A 16248-nucleotide genomic window follows, 5' to 3' on the forward strand; every position below is an offset into this window, starting at 1 on the left:
AATGGGGCTGTTGTTATCTGCCGCATGTATTCTAAACAAGTCAAGTTCTTATACTGTTTGCAGAAAGATCCATGCAATGGTTCCACACAACTGTCAGCATGGACCTGCATCTTATTTGCATTGCCATTGCCAGTGACGTCAGGTTCCAAGGCAGTGGGCATACTCCAGAGAGAAGGGGGAGTAGGGAGGAGAAGGGAAAAGGGGGAGGGAAGGCGAGGAAGGAAGGGGGAGGAAGGTAAGGGGAGAGGGAAGGGAGGGAGGTGAGGGGGAGAGGGAAGGAGACAGGAAGGGGGAGAAGGGGAGGGGGAGAAGGAGGTGGGGGAGGGTGGGAGGGGCAGGAGGAGGAGGGGAGGGGAGGAGGAGGAGGGAGAGGGGAGGAGGAGGAGGGAGAGGGGAGGGGAAGGAGGAGGAGGGAGGGGGAAGGAAGAGGAGGGAGGGGGAAGGAGGAGGAGGGAGGGGGAGGAGGGAGGGGGAGGAGGAGGGGGAGGAGGGGGGGAGGAGGAGGGGGGGGAGGGAGGGGGAGGAGGGGGGGAGGGAGGGGGAGGAGGGGGGGAGGGAGGGGGAGGAGGGAGGGGAGGGGGAGGGGGGGAGGGAGGGGGAGGAGGGAGGGGAGGGGGAGGGGGAGGAGGAGGAGGGGGGAGGAGGAGGAGGGAGGGGGAGGGAGGGGGAGGGAGGGGGAGGGAGGGGGGGAGGGAGGGGGGGAGGGAGGGGGAGGGAGGGGGGGAGGGAGGGGGGGAGGGAGAGGGAGGGAGGGGGAGGGGGGGAGGGGGAGGGAGGGGGAGGAGGAGGGAGGAGGAGGAGGAGGGAGGAGGAGGGAGGGGGAGGGGGAGGAGGAGGGAGGGGGAGGTGGAGGAGGAGGGAGGGGGAGGAGGAGGAGAGAGGGGAAGGAGGAGGAGGGAGGGGGAGGGGAAGGAGGAGGAGGGAGGAGGAGGAGGGAGGGGAAGGTGGAGGAGGAGGAGGGAGGGGGAGGAGGAGGGAGGGGGAGGAGGAGGAGGGGAGAGGAGGGAGGAGGGGAGAGGAGGAGGGGGGTGGAGGAGGGAAGAGGAGGAAGGGAGAGGGGGAGGAGGAGGAGGAGGGGAGGGAAGAGGAGGAGGGGAGAGGGAGAAGGTGAAAGGGGGAAGAAGGAGGAGGGGAGGTGGGGAGGAGGGGAGAAGGAGGGCGAGAGGGAGGGGAGAGGGGGAGGAGGAAGGGAAAGGGGAGGAGGAGGTGAGGGGAGGAGGGGAGAAAGATGTAGAGGGGAGGTGGGGAAGAGGGGAGAAGGAGGAGGAAGAGGAGGGAAGAAGGAGGAGGGGAGGGGGAGAAGGGGAAGGGGAGGAAGGGGAGAAAGGGGAGGTGGGCAGTGGGGGAAAGGTGGGAGGGGAGAAAGGGAAGGGGAGGGGGAAAGGGAGGGGAGGGGGGGGAAAAGTGGGGGGGGAGAAGGGGAGAAAGGGAGGGGAGAGGGGGAGGAGGGGAGGGAGGGGGAGAAAGGGGAGAAGGGGAGAAAGGGAGGGGAGAAGGGGGGTGAGGGGGGTGAGGGGGGAGAAGGGGGAGAGGGGGAAGGGGAGAAGGAGAGGGAGAAGGGTGAGGGGGAAGAGTGAGGGAGGGGGATGGGGTGAGGGGGAGAGGGGAGGAGAGGGGAAGGAGGGTGAGGAGGGGGAGAAGGGGAAGGAGGGGAGGGGTAGGGGGAGGAGGAGGGGATCATGAGGGGTTGGGAGATGGGGGTAGGGGGCAAAGGGAGGGGGCGGTTGGAGGGGAGAGGGGGATGTGAGGGGAGTGGGAGACGGGGAGAATGGGGAGGGGGAGAATGGGGAGAAAGGGAAGGTGGGGAGTGGGGGAAAAGTGGGAGGGGAGAAGGGGAAGGGGAGGGGCAGAGGGGGAGAAAGAGAGGGGTAGGAGGAGGAGAAAGGGGGGAGAAGGGGAGAAAGGGAGGGGAGAAGGGGGAGGGTGAGATGGTGAGACGGGGATGGGGTGGATGAGACGGAGAGGGGGAGGGGGAGAGGGAGAAGGGAAGGGTAGAAGGGCGAGAGGGGAAGAGTGGGGGAGGGGAGGGGAGTGAGGGGGAGGGGAGGAGAGAGAAGAGGGGAAGGAGGGCGAGGAGGGGGATAAGGGGAAGGAGGGGGAGAGAGGGAAAAGAGGGAGGGGTAAGGGAGGGGGAGAACGGGGATAGGGGAAGAAGGGGAGGGGTGGGGGAGAAGGAGGAGGGGATCATGAGGGGTAGGGGATGAGGGTAGGAGGCAAAGGGAGAGGGGGCAGTTGGAGGGGAGAAGGGGATGTGAGGCGAGTGGGAGATGGGGAGAATGGGGGAGGGGGAGAATGGGGAGGGGTGGGGAGTAGGGGGAGGGGGTGAGGTGGAGGGGAGAAGGGGTGAGGGAGGTGAGAGGGTGAGAAGGGGAGGGGAGAAGGGGAGGGCGAGGGGAGGGGAGGGGAAGGGAGGGGAGAAGGGGAGGGCAAGGGGAGGGGAGGGGAGAAGGGGAGGGCGAGGGGAGGGGAAGGGAGGGGAGAAGGAGGTAGGGGAGAAGGGGAGAGCGAGGGGAGAAGGGGAGGGGAGAAGGGGAGGGCGAGGGGAGGGGAAGGGAGGGGGAGAAGGAGGTAGGGGAGGGCAGGGAGCAGAAGGAAGGGAAAGGAGGGAGAAGGAGGTGGGGGAGAGGAGGGAGAAGGAGGAGGGAGAAGGAGGAGGGAGAGAAAGGGGAGGGGTGGGGGAGTAGGAGGGAGGGGGGTGAGGTGGAGGGGGAGAAGAGGGAGGGGGAGAAGGGGGAGGGGATGGGGAGGGAGAGCTGGAAAGATAGAAAAGGTGAAGGACAAGAGACGGGAAGGGGATGAATGAGTGAGGGAGGCAGCAGTGGGAAAGACACGGAGGGTAGGAGGGAGGGCAAAGAAGAAGGGAGCGGAAGAGAGAGGCGATCAAGGGGGGCAAGAAGGAGATGCGGGGATGGGAGGGAAGAAGGAATGAGGGGAATTGAGCGAAAGGAGAATACAAATGAATGGGGTTAAAAGGAAGAGGGAGAATAGAGGGTGGATGGAAAAGAAGACAGGACAGGAGGAACGGGAACAGGAGAAGGGAGGAAGGAAGAGGACTATAAAAAATAGGAAGACAAGAAGGGGCAGGAGAAAAGGGAGGCAGGAGCTTCTGACAGAAGGGAAAAGAGGTAGAATGGAAAGGCGAGGGTAGGAGGAAGGGATAAAGACGAAGAGTGGAGGGGAATGTAGGCATGTGAGGGTAAACGCAGTAGGAAAGTGGGATTGTGAGAACAAAGAGAAAAGGTGGAGGGGGAGGAAGAAATGGATGGGCGAGGTGCAGGGGAAAAGGGTTGGTCAAGGTAGGGGGCAGAAAGGGAAGGTGGTTTAAGGTGGGGTGGAGGGAGAGATAGAAGTGCATGAAGGAGTGCAGGAAAGCATTAGGGATAGAGGTAAAGAGGGTTCCAAGGGGAAAGAGGGAGAGTAGGAAGGTGGGCGAGAGCCAAGGGAGGGAAAGGTGTCATAGCGGGAAGACAGAAGGGTGAAAGGAGAGGAGATGGGAGGAAGTCAGTGAGGAGGCAAATCAAGGGGTATTGGGAATGGAGGGGCAAAGGCAAGTGGGGTGAAGGAGTTTGGAAAAGTGGTCTGAAGGGAGTGACGGGGATTGAGGTGAGAAAGTTGATGTGAGGTGAGGAGACTAAGGGATGGATGGATGTGGTGAATAGATGGTGATTGGTGGTGTGGATGGAAAGTTGGTGGAGTGAGGGAAGTCTGGGGCTAGGATCAGGGTGGGTTGTCAGGGTAAGGGTTTGGTGCTTGGAGATGAGTGGATGTTGTGGGTGAGTGCATGGGTAAAGGTTTAGGGGGTTTGGGGAGTGGATGGGGTTTGAAGGTGGAGTGGCTGTTGAATTTGATTTAAGTGCAAGTGATGAGTCAGGGATTAGGGCTGGGGTGAGTGGATGTGTGGTGGGGTTGTCGGGGTGAGGGGATGTGCGGTGGGGTTGACGGGGTGAGGGGATGTGTGGTGGGGTTGACGGGGTGAGGGCATGTGTGGTAGGGTTGACGGGGTGAGGGGATGTAAGGTGGGGTTGTCAGGGTGAGTGGATGTGTGGTGGGGTTGTCGGGGTGAGGGGATGTGAGGTGGGGTTGTCGGGGTGAGTGCATGTGTGGTAGGGTTGATGGGGTGACTGGATGTGTGGTGGGCTTGTCGGGGTGAGTGGGTGTGTGGTGGGGTTGACGGGGTGAGTGGGTGTGTGGTGGGGTTGATGGGGTGAGGGGATGTGTCGTGGGGTTGTTGGGGTGCGTGGATGTGTGGTAGGGTTGTCGGCGTGAGGGGATGTGAGATGGGGTTGACGGGGTGGGCGGATGTGAGATGGGGTTGACGGGTTAAGTGGATGCGAGCTGAGGTTGACGGGTTAAGTGGATGCGAGCTGAGGTTGATGAGTGAGGGTCTGAGCGTGTTAGATGTTCGGTTTGGGGTAAGCGGGGGATTGGTGCTGGGGTGATGGGTGGTTGGGAGGGGGATGCAGGTTGGGTTTGGGGGTAGTAGACGGGAGGCAGAGGACCAGGTCAGGGGTGCGGGGTAACCGGGGGTTGCACGGGTGAGAATTTGGGGTAAGGGTGAGGCGGAGGGGGAGGGGCGAAGTGCAGCCAGGAAGCGAGGGGGAGGGAAGCGAGGCCGGTTCGGCCGCGGCGCCGCCACCACAGCAGCAGCAGCAGGAGCAGCAGGGAGGCGACGACGGGAGCGGAGCGGCGAGCTCCCCGGGCAGCCCCTGTGTCCATCGGCAGCACCCAGGAGCCGGGGAGAGCGGGCGTCACCGCCCCCACCCCCCTCCCCTGACCTCCCCACCACCCTCCTCCCTCCGACACCAGCCTCTGAACCGGCAAAAACAAAACAATAATAAAAGGGGCGGAATGGCGGCAAATATGTACAGGGTCGGAGGTAGGTGGCTGCCGGGCTGCGCTTGTTTATTGATGGAGAGGGGCGAGCTGATCAGTTGGGGGAACTGATCAAAGAGTCGGAGGCTGCCCGCCCGGGCCTCGCCGGCCTTATTGTTCATTAATCTGCTTCTCGAGGTGAAACCGCAGAAGGCGTTTAAACAAAACATCAACAAAAAAAAGAATAACTGGGAAAGTTCATGGGGCTGGGCAGGACTCGGTGAAAATATCATTTATTGGCTCCTCCCCCTCCAAATGATATATAATAAATATAAAAGAAGGAGAAACTCCTCTTTAATATCATTTTTTTCCCCAAAAGTTATTTGAAGTGTTGGCTGGAGTTTTTAGTTGGAGTAGTTGGGGAGTGTGAGGCGGTGGGGTTGGTGATCGAACACAGTTATCAGTGGAAAATGGCGAAGTGACACTCAGTTCAGTGGCTCCCTCCTTCCCCCTCGGAGCGAGGCCTGTACCTTCAAACCCGGGGTGCGCTGCCACTGCTCCTCTCCCTCTCCAGGTAGAACAAAAGACATTCACTGCTAAATAACCTCCCTCTGCAATCCCCAGCCTTAAAGGGTGCAAACTCTCAACAAGAGGCAAGTGTACGTCTGTTGTAATGGTGCACCTTTTTAATGTACAATTTCTTCTTTTTTGCAATATACAAGAAGGAAACCAGCATGGCTGCAGCATCACCGGGCAGATAATCTGCGTTAGCTGCCACCAGTTTCTGTTAACCTATAAAATGCCGGCCATTTATTACCAGGTCGTATGGTGGAGAGGGATAGTTGCTGGAATTTAGAAATTAAGCTGGCGCCCAAGTGTGTGTGTATTGGAGTGATGACTATCAAATTAATTTTCAGCCATCTTTTAAATGTTTTACAGTTAATGATTAAAATATTAAATATATTGCGTTCATAAAGCAGAAAAAACCTGCAGATGACGGAAATCTGAAATAAAACAGAAAATACTGGAAATAGGAGATCTGCAAGCGCTATGGAAATAGAAACAGAGTTAACATTTGAAACTTTTTGGACCTAGATGTTAACTTTGTTTCTCTCTCCATAGGTGCTACCTGACTTGTTAAGTATTTCCGGCGTTTTCTTTTGCTTGCAAATAATTAATATTTTGTTGATTCACTTTATTCTAAGGCACTGATGTTGGGCTGGTTTGTTTGGCACCTTTGATAAGTGAATGCTCTGTGTGTGAGCACCATTAAGGAACATGTGGCACAGGAGCTGCTGATTCACACCTTGCCATTCAGTTAGATCACAGCTGTTCTGTATGTCAACTCCATTAACCTGTTTTTACTCCATAATCCCTTGATATCTTGCCTATCAGAAACTTGTCAACCTTAGCCTTGAAAATTGCAACTGACCCAGCATCCACAGTCTTTGGGAAGAGAGAATTTCAGATTCTGTTGCTGCGTATGTAGGAAGTTTTTCATAACCCCACTACTCGATGGTCTTTTTTTATTCTTGTAACCTAATTTGCACTTTAATATCATGTCTTCTTATTTGTAATAACCTTGACAGAGCTTCTCTCTTGCCCACCCTTTCAGATATGTTTAACATCATGAGCACTTTGATTATATGATCTTAGAAGATATGAGAGAATGCCAATCACGTGTATGAAGCTCATCCTTCTACCATAACCCTCAAAGCTCTTGTTGTTTTGGTACTGAGTGTTGTCAGGTTCTTAACTATAGGGGCCTTTGGAGATGATTCCAAAGATGCATAACTGACTGATCAAAGAAATTTCTCTGCACCTCAGTTCTAAATTTTTGACGCTTTGGTTTGAGATTATGTCCTCTTGATCTAGACAATCCTGCTGGAGAAAATAACCTTGCAGCATATATTGTGTCAAATCTTGCAGAAGGTTGTAACCCATCACTGAGACAGCTTTCTGATCTCTGGGGAATATATGGCCGTTCTACTCAATCTTTGCTTGTAGCCAAAACTCCTGTGAGGAATCTGAAAGTTGGCTAAACAAAATTACAAATGGTATTCCAGATGTGGTTTTGTGAATTCCTGTACAAATTCAGCAAGCCTTCCTTAGTCTTGTAGTCCAAGTCCCCTGTACTAAAGGCCAATGCAGTATATGTCTTAATTGTTGGCAGTACCTACATGTTAGCTTTGTGTTTTGCCCAAATGTTTCCATCTGGTTTTGTATTGTAAATAAAAGTCGGATAGATTACGTTTAGACCCTTTGCTTATTTAATAATATTGCTTGTAAATATCTGAGGACCTCAGTGCAAATTCTTGTGGCACTGTGATTTCAGCTTGATAATCTGAAATTCTCTCTCCCCAAAGACTGTGGATGCTAGGTCAGTTGCAATTTTCAAGACTAAGGTTGACAGATTTCTGATAGGCAAGATATCAAGGGGTTAAAACTGGAAAATGATCTGTGTTTTCTCATTCTCTTGTTTTCTGTACTTTAACAAATTAACTATACCTTCTAATATATTATTTCCAATACTTGATCACTTAATTTAAATGCCCTTTGGAATATCTATGTATACTACATTCAGTGGTTCCCCCTTATCAACCTTGCTTGTACATTCTCAGAAAAACTATTAGACATGTTAAACACCATCAAACCATGTTGACTGTACTTAGTCTTATTATAATTTTCTGTTTGTGATATTAACATGCCTTTCATGGTGGACTGCAGCATTTCCCGATGATTGATGTCAGATTAAACAGTCTGTGCTTCCTTTATTTTTCTCTTCTTTTATTACATGTTAGATTTATTATCTTTCAATCCATTGTAACCATTCCAGAATCAAGGGAGTTTTGGAGGATCACAATTCATTGAGCCATAAGAATGTATGAATAGGAATTTATTGGGAATGTTTATGTAACTTGATTGGATTTTCCTTTTTCTCTGTTGCAGACTATGTTTACTTTGAAAATTCTTCCAGTAATCCTTACTTAATAAGAAGAATAGAAGAACTCAATAAGGTATTTTAAATGTGTATGTATACTTAGTTTTTTTTCTGTTATTTCCTGCTCCAAACTTATCTGTTCTAATGGCCTTCTGTCAGTTGCCAACTCTCTACTCTGGAAAGACTCTGGTTCTGCATCAAATTCTGCAGCATTCTTTTCAGTCACCTCACCCATTCTTGCTAGTTTGCTTTGGCTGCCAGGTTCCCAATGCTTCCAATTAAAATATTCATCCTTGTCTCTGTTTCTGCCTGTCGTTGTAACCTTTTCATACTCTTTACCATCTCCCCATATCTTTCTGATCATGACACAGTGCATTGAACTCTCTATACCCTGTTGCTGGGATTTGTGCCTTCAGCCACATAGGGGTGAAGCACCAGGCTTCACTAATAAAACGCAACAATTTTGTTGTAGATTTACCTCATATTTGTTTATCTCTGCAAGCTATGGTCATCCTTTTTAATATTTCCCTTATTTGACTCTATGACCATTTTTCTCATGCCTTAGTGAACTTCCATGCAAAGTTTAGTCATCAAAGGTTCTATGTAAATGCATATTACATCAGGATTCTAAAAGTATGGTAATAAATGGTTCAGATTGGAGACCTATCCTTTAGATTCAGGTGCTCCAACTATGTGCTTCATTTCCTTGAAGATTTTATTCCGTACTTGCTGTTTTGATAATTAAGAGTATGGGTATTCAAAGTTGTGAGTAATTGATTGAATCTTGTTTGAATTCATGTGGTAAAGATGCAGAGAGATTTGTCCTTCTTGGTAAGAATACTTTTCAGTAGTGAAGTATTACATCTGAGCATGGCATGGAGGAGAGGGAAATGACATTATTGGTTTTGATAGCAGAAAATGCTGGAAACATTAAGCATATCTGAGAACATTAAAAAGAGGAATAGAGTAGTAAATCAACTGAATCTTTTTTTCTTCTCAGACGGTCCCTTGGGTTTGGGAATGACTTCTTTCACTCAGATTCTGAGGTGGCTGACAAGGCCAATATGTGACCTGCAGACTCTACCTCGTGGGGGCAGGAGCTGCTTCACAGGGCAGGTCAATGGTTAATCTGGGAAACGGCACACTCTTTCTGCCATTTACTTCGGGCTTCTACTTGCTCCTGGCGGAGGGAGTTGAGCTAGTTAGTGCCATCTTGGATGCTCCTTCCTCATTTTCCTTGGTTGTAGATCAGAAATTCTCATGAATTGGTGGGGTATCTCACACTTTTTCATGGAGGCTTTGAGAACATCCTTGAATTGTTTCCTTTGTCCTTGTGATAGTCTGCTGTGACTGAGCCTAGAGTAGAGTGCCTGTTGTTTAATGGTTAATATTACTCCCTGTATTTCCCTTGGAGTTATCAAACAGTGAAGATCATGTCCACTGACCCCCTGGATGGACTGATTTGGTGTAAACCACGAGGAGTCAGTTGAGGAGACACAATCAGATGTGTCTCCTTTCTTGAAGGTGATCATGTCTACAGCGTCTCTGCTGTGGCCTCCTTTTCCAGTACATGGGAGGTGAGACTGAATTTGTGACTAAAGTTCCTCTCTTCAGCAGGGATACTGACAGCTTTAGATGCCTTGTTATTTTTCAGTTGACATTTGGGCTATGGGCTGATGTGAATATGGGCTATTTGACTTCTTCTCAATTTGGGTTGGTGGTGAGACTGGATCTAGTAATTTGCTGTGGGATGGAATCAAGCACTCTTGTGCTTGTTGAGGAGTTGTTAGCACTTTTCCTTCTAGTGGGTTTGACTTCCTCCTTGATAAGCTGTGCCTTGTTCTCGCCTCTTAGTGGAGGGTGGATGGGCCCTTGGCTGTTTGGGTCTTGGTGATCTTGACAGTGGGCCATGGTGATCAGCGAATTTCTGGATTTCCTGCAGTCTTTTCACCCACCATTTGTTTGTGAGTTAATTGTTCTTTTCTTAGAACTGGAAATGTTAGCAGTTAAACAAATTTTAAAATGAGAGAAACGGGAGGGGAGGAAGGAAAGAACAAAAAAGTTCTCTGAAAGGGTGGATTTGCCCGGTTTAAGTGACAAAAATTGATGGTAATAGGACAAGCAAAGAAACAAGAGGTCTAGTAGGTGTAAATGGAAATAAATTGTTTTATTATTGTCACATAAACCGAGGTACAGTGAAAATCTTTGTACACCATCCATATAGATCATTTTATCACATCAGTACATTGAGGTAGTACAAGGGAGAAACAATAACAGAATGAAGAATAACGTGTTACAGTTACAGAGAAAGTGCAGTGCAGGCAGATAACAAGGTGCAAGGCCATAATGAGGTAGAGTCCATCTTATTGTACAAGAGGTCCGTTCAATAGTCTTACAATGGCTGTCCTTGAACCTGGTGATACGTGCTTTCGGGCATTTGTATCTTCTGCCTGATGGGAGGGGGAAGAAGAGAGAATGCCCTGGGTGGGAGGGGTCTTTGATTATGTTGGCTGCTTTATGAAAGCGGCAAAGTAATAGAAATGTCTGAAACAGAGTCCAGAAGACTAATGTATTTAGACACAAGAATTGGCACTGTTCCTCAAGCTTGGATTCAGCTAATTAGAACAGCTGGAGAAGTTATAGTTAGAAGTCAGCATGGGAACGGGTTAGAGAATTAAAATGACAGAAGATTGGAAGCTGTATAGTACAAAGGAGGTGTTCCCCAAAATGGTCACAAAGTCAGTGCTCGCCTTTATGTAGAGGGGACTACATTGTGGTCAATGGTGAATTTGACAGATGTATAAGTAAATCATTATTTCACCAGCTAGAAATGTTTGGGGCCCAGGACAGTGGGAAGGGAGGAATGATAAGGGCAGGCTTTGTAATGTTGGCAGGTCCTTTTTGTTGTTTAATCTTTGACTTTATCATAGAGTTTCCCTTTGTTCTTTTTCCCTCTTACCTCATGCAGTGTCCCTACCTCCCTGCAATGTAAAACTAGTGTTCTAACTTTTTCCAATTTGGTTGAATATTGATTCATCTGAAAGATAAAGCTAAGGTTGAGAGTAGCTAGTCTTCATATCAAATGCATGTTTGACCATATATATCAAGGACCCCTAATAAAATCAATGTCAATGGGAATCAAAGGGAAAGCAGTTTCTCTACTGGTTGCAGTCACAATAAGACAGAGGAAAATATTTGGAGGCCACTCATCTCAGCCTTGGGATAAGGCTGTAGGAATTCCTCGAGGCATTTCTCGTAAACAGCCATCTTCAGGTATTTCATTGATGACCTTCACTCGATCAACAGGTCAGAAGTGGAGTTGTTTGCTAATCATTTTGCAATGTTCAGCTCTATTTACAGCTCTTCAGATAACAAACCAGCTGTATGCAGCAAGATCAGGCAACATCCAAGTATATCTTGTGAGGCAGAAAGTAACGATTGTGCCAAGCACTGACCATCTCCAACAAGATTATAAGCTTACCTCCTTGACATTAAGTGGCAGTCTGATCAATGAATCCGCACTACTAACCTTTTGTGGGGTAGTGGGGGAGCGTGTCACTATTGATTAGAATTTAATTGGACCAGCCACATAAATATCTGGTTATAAGAACAGATCAGATGTTGGGTACCTTTGGATAAATTATTTTCCTCCCCATTTCCCAAAGCCTTTCCACATCTGCCTTTGTACTATCGACAAGTTACAAGTCAGGAATATAATATTATAGTCTTGCCTGGTAGCGTTGTGGTTAGCGCGACGCTATTACAGCGCCAGGGATTGGGGTTCGATTCCCGTCATTGTCTGTAAGGAGTTTGTACATTCTCCCGTGTCTGCGTGGGTTTCCTCTGGGTGCTTCGGTTTCCTCCCACATTATGGGTAGGTTAATTTGGGTTTAAAATGGATGGCGCAGACTCGTCGGGCCGGAAGGGCCTGTTACCACGCTGTAAATAAAATTAAAAAAAACACTCAAGAAGGTTGTCACTATTCAGGACAAAGCAGTCTACTTGATTGGCATCCAACTAATCACCCTAAGCATTTACTCCCTCTCTCATGGATGACTGTAATCTGTATAGTCTATACTATTTGCGAAATGTACAGAGGCAAAGGTTTTTTGATGGAGCTATGACCTCTTCAAGCAAGGTTAGCAGGTGTTTGAGTATTTTGCCACCTGCAGGTTCCCCTCTGACTCGCACATCTTGATTCGGAGTTACATTGTCATTTCCTTCATTGTTGCTAGGAAAAAATCCTATAACTCCCAAACTAATATCATTATGAGCTTAGCTACATCATGGACTGTATTGGTTCAAGAAAGGAGCTCACCAGTATCTCTTGAAAAACAATTGGAGATGAGTATTTAATGCTGGTCTTCCCAGTGATTCATTCATGGGAATGAATTGAAACAATTACTTTTTTTTTCTCTCAGATGCTAATTAACTTGCTAATGTTTTTAATTTTTTGTTTTGTTTTTATTTTCTGTTATTATTTATATTCCAACATTATTGTTACAACTTGCATCATGCCAGTTACACATGTAACAGCAGTGACTGTGGAAAAATATAGTTGTAATCTAGGTAATCTCCTTTCTGACTCATTGAAGGTCTGACCTCTCAGTTGAGAGTGCTCAGTAGAAAATTAGTTACTAGTAAAGAGAAAAATTTATTATTAGGGTCTGAAAGCAGTGTCCTAATATAGTTTTGTGGTGGGTAAAATTCCAATATTTATAATGGAGGGTGAAAGTGGTGAACACTGCGTTAAGTATGAGCTAGCCAGGGAGAGTCAGTATAGAATTGTGAAAATTTGATCGTACTTGACTAATTGGTTGTAACTCCCTCAAAAGAATTCAGTTTGTACCAATGATAAAGGATGTAGTGACTGTTGTATATGCTGTCCAATAATTGATAAAGAAGCAAGGAAGAAATTGCAGAAGCCTTGTCTCCATGTTTTCAATTCTCCCTGGTTATGTCAATAGTACCGGAGATAGGAGGACTGCATTGTACTGTTGTTCAAACATGTTTAAAAAGGGAGGAAGGTGCAGCCAAGTAATTTCAGTCAAGTTGTTTATTATGATATTGGAGAAATTATTGGAATCTGTTCAAAGGGAGATGTGATCAATCAGGCCCAGTCAGCATGGACTTATTCAGCCAAGGTCATGTCTGACTAACTTGAATGTACTTACGTATTTTTTTTGAGGAGGTAACAAGGAGGGTGTATGATGGTAATACATTTAATGTAGCGAGCATGGATTTTAGCAAGGACTTTGAAAAGGTCCCATATAACAGGCTGATCAAACTGGTAAAAGCTCATGAGATCACTACTTGCTTCTTTGCTAGTTGTGAAATATTTAATGATTTAGACAAGTGCACATTTTGAAAAGAGGTGAATCTCTTTGCGTGTGCTTGTGAGCTTCACCTTTCAAGAGTCCAAAAGAGGCACATTTTCAAATTGTTATTAGTTGATTGGATAATGAACAGCAGCGAATAAAAGGAAGGCAGGTATAAGCAGAGCGGCCAGTATTAGAGTGGAGCACTTGAGGCTTTGGCAAGAGGAGGCGGAGGCTAAGGTAAGTCTCTGGTAAGTTTCTTTCTTTCTCTGATCTTTTCCTTTAGTGCCAGGCTAGAGTAGTTAGAATGGCTCCAGGGTCAGTGGTGTGTTCATCTTGTGAGATGTGGGAGTTCTGGGAGACCTCCAGTCTCCCTGATAGCTACACATGCACAAGGTGCATCCAGCTGTAGCTCCTTACAGACCGTGTGAGGGAACTGGAGCTGCAGCTGGATGACCTTCGGCTCCTCCGGGAGAGCGAGGAGATCCTAGATAAGAGCTACAGGGAGACGGTCACTCCTCGGCTGCTGGAGACAGGTAGCAGGGTGACTGTCAGAAGAAGGAAGGAGAATAGGCATGTAGTGCGGAGTACCCTGTGGCTGTTCCCCTCAATATCCGCTTTGGTTACCGTTGGGGGCAACGACCTAATGGGAAAGACGCAGTGACCAGGGCTCTGGCACTGAGCCTGGTTGTGTGGCGCAGAAGGGGAGAAGAGGAGAGCGGTAGTGATAGGGAATTCAGTAGTAAGGGGGGCAGACAGGAGATTCTGTGGGCATGAAAGAGACTCCCAGATGGTATGATGCCTCCTGGGTGCCAGAGTCAGGGACATCTCAGATTGGGTCCACAGCATTCTGAAGGGGGAGGGTGAACAGCCAGAGGTTGTGGTACATATTGGGACCAATGACATAGGTAGGAAAAGAGATGAGGTCCTGAAGAGGGAATATAGGGAGCTAGGTAGGAAGCTGAAAAGCAGGATCTCAAGGGTAGTAATCTATGGATTGCTGCCTGTGCCATGCGCCAGTGAGGGTAAGAATAGGATAATTTGGCAGATGAATGTGTGGCTGAGGAGTTGGTGCAGGGGGCAGGGCTTCAGATTTATTGATCATTGGGATCTCTTTTGGGGAAGGTATGACCTGTACAAAAGGGACAGGTTACACCTGACCTGGAGGGGGACCAATATTCCTGTGAGCTGGTTTGCTAGAACTGTTGGGGAGGGTTTAAACTCGTTTGACGGGGGATGGGAACCCAAGTGATAGGTCTGAGGTTGGTGCATTTAGTGTACGTATAGAGGCAGTGTGTAAAAAAAGACCGTGAGGAAGGATAGGCAGTTGAAAGGGCAAAATTGCAGTCAGTTGGATGGGCTGAAGTGTGTCTACTTTAATGCAAGAAGTATCAGGAATAAAGGTGATGAACTTGGAGCATGGGTCAGTACATGGAACTACGATGTTGTGGCCATTACAAAGACTTGGCTGTCACAAGGGCAGAAATGTCTGCTGGATATTCCAGGGTTCAGATGTTTCAAAAGGGATAGTGATGGAGATAAAAAAGGTGGGGGAGTGGCTTTGCTGATCAGGGACAGTGTCACAGCTGTACACTGTGATGTCCTGGAGGGATCGTTCACTGAGTCAGTGTGGGTGGAAGTCAGAAACAGGAAGGGAACAATCACTCTATTGGAAGTTTTCTACAGACCCCACAATAACAGCAGGTTTTGGAGAGGAGCAAAAATAACAGGATTGTTGTCATGGTTGATTTCAACTTCCCTAATATTGATTGGCACCTTGTTAGTATAAAGGAGATAGATGGGGCAGAGTTTGTTAGGTGTGTCATAGAGTCATAGCAGAACATTACAACATGGATACAGGCCCTTTGGCCCAACGAGTCCATGCTGAATATGATACCCACCCATCTAGTCCCAATTTCCTGCATTCAGCCCATATCCCTCTAAGTCCCATCCCTCCATGTACCTATCCAAGTGCTTCTTAAATGATACTATTGTACCTGCCTCAACCACTTTCTCTGGCAGCTTGTTCCATTTTCTACCACCATCTGGGTGAAAAAGTTGCCCCTCAGGTCCATTTTAAATCTTTCCCCTCTCACTCTAAACCTATTCCTCCCTAGTTTTGGACTCCTCCACCCTGGGGAAAAGACAGTTTCCATCCACCTTATCTATGCCTCTCATAATTTTAAACACTTCTATGAGCTCAGCACTCATTTTCCATCATTCCCAGGAATAAAGACCGAGCCTGGCCAACCTCTCCATACAACTCAGGCCCTCAAGTCCTGGCAACGTCCCCATAAATCCTCTTTGCATTCTTTCCAGCTGAATGATGTCTTTCCTGCAACAATGTTACCAAAACCCTACACGATATTCCAGGACCAGGAGCGGGTTCCTCTGTTCTACAACACTCCCCAGTGCCCTACTGTTCATAGTACAAGTCCCACACTGGTTTGACTTTCCAAAATGCATCACCTCACACTTATCTGTATTGATATCCATTTGCCACTCCTTGGCCCACTTCCCTAACCAATCAAGATCTCCCAGTAATTTACGATAGCCTTCTTCGCTGTCAACAACACCCCCTAATTTCGTGTCATCCACAGATTTACTGATCAAGCCTTGTGCATTCGTTGATAGAAATATTAACAGGGGTCCAAACACCGACCGCCGTGGCACACCACTAGTCATTGACCTCCATTCTGAGAAACGCTTTCAATCACCACCCTCTGTTTCCTACCTCTGAGACAATTTTGAATCCACCTAACTAGCTCTTCCTGGATTCCATGGGACCTAACCTTCCAGACCAGCGTACCGTGCATGACCATGTCAAAGGCCTTGCTAAAATCCAAATAGACAACATCCACTGACCTACCCTCATCTACCCTTTTGGTTACCCCTTCAAAAAAAACTCTGAAAGATCCATCAAGCACGAATTCCCACGCACAAAACCATGCTGACTCTTCCTTATCAGACTTTGTTTATCCAAATGCTGGTAGATCCTGTCCCTCAGAATTCCTATCAGTAACTTCCCCACTACTGATGTCAGGCTGACCGGCCTGTAGTTCCCTGGCTTGTCCTTGCTACCTTTCTTAGACAATGGAACAACATTAGCCACCTTCCAGTCTTCGGGAACTTCACCAGTGGCCAATGATGAAGCAAATATCTCCGCAATTTCTTATC

At 48.2% G+C, this 16248-nt stretch overlaps 1 protein-coding gene across 8 annotated transcripts in view; it reads left to right on the plus strand.

Moving 5' to 3' along the window:
* Positions 1-4390: 4390 nt before the first annotated feature.
* mta3 (metastasis associated 1 family, member 3) overlaps positions 4391-16248 on the plus strand; it is a 188536-nt gene continuing 176678 nt past the window's right edge. For 5 of the 8 annotated variants that reach the window (XM_052012137.1, XM_052012139.1, XM_052012138.1 and 2 more), the window contains exons 1-2: positions 4615-4876; positions 7762-7829. In XM_052012137.1, coding sequence (XP_051868097.1) covers positions 4849-4876; positions 7762-7829 — 96 coding nt within the window. In that variant the 5' untranslated portion in view covers positions 4615-4848. Of the gene's footprint in view, positions 4413-4614; positions 4877-5303; positions 5387-7761; positions 7843-16248 lie in introns of those variants that run through there. The other 3 variants (XM_052012144.1, XM_052012141.1, XM_052012142.1) reach the window with 3 other exon arrangements.

This window comes from Pristis pectinata, chromosome 3 (genome assembly GCF_009764475.1).
Source record: "Pristis pectinata isolate sPriPec2 chromosome 3, sPriPec2.1.pri, whole genome shotgun sequence".
NCBI lineage: Eukaryota > Metazoa > Chordata > Chondrichthyes > Rhinopristiformes > Pristidae > Pristis > Pristis pectinata.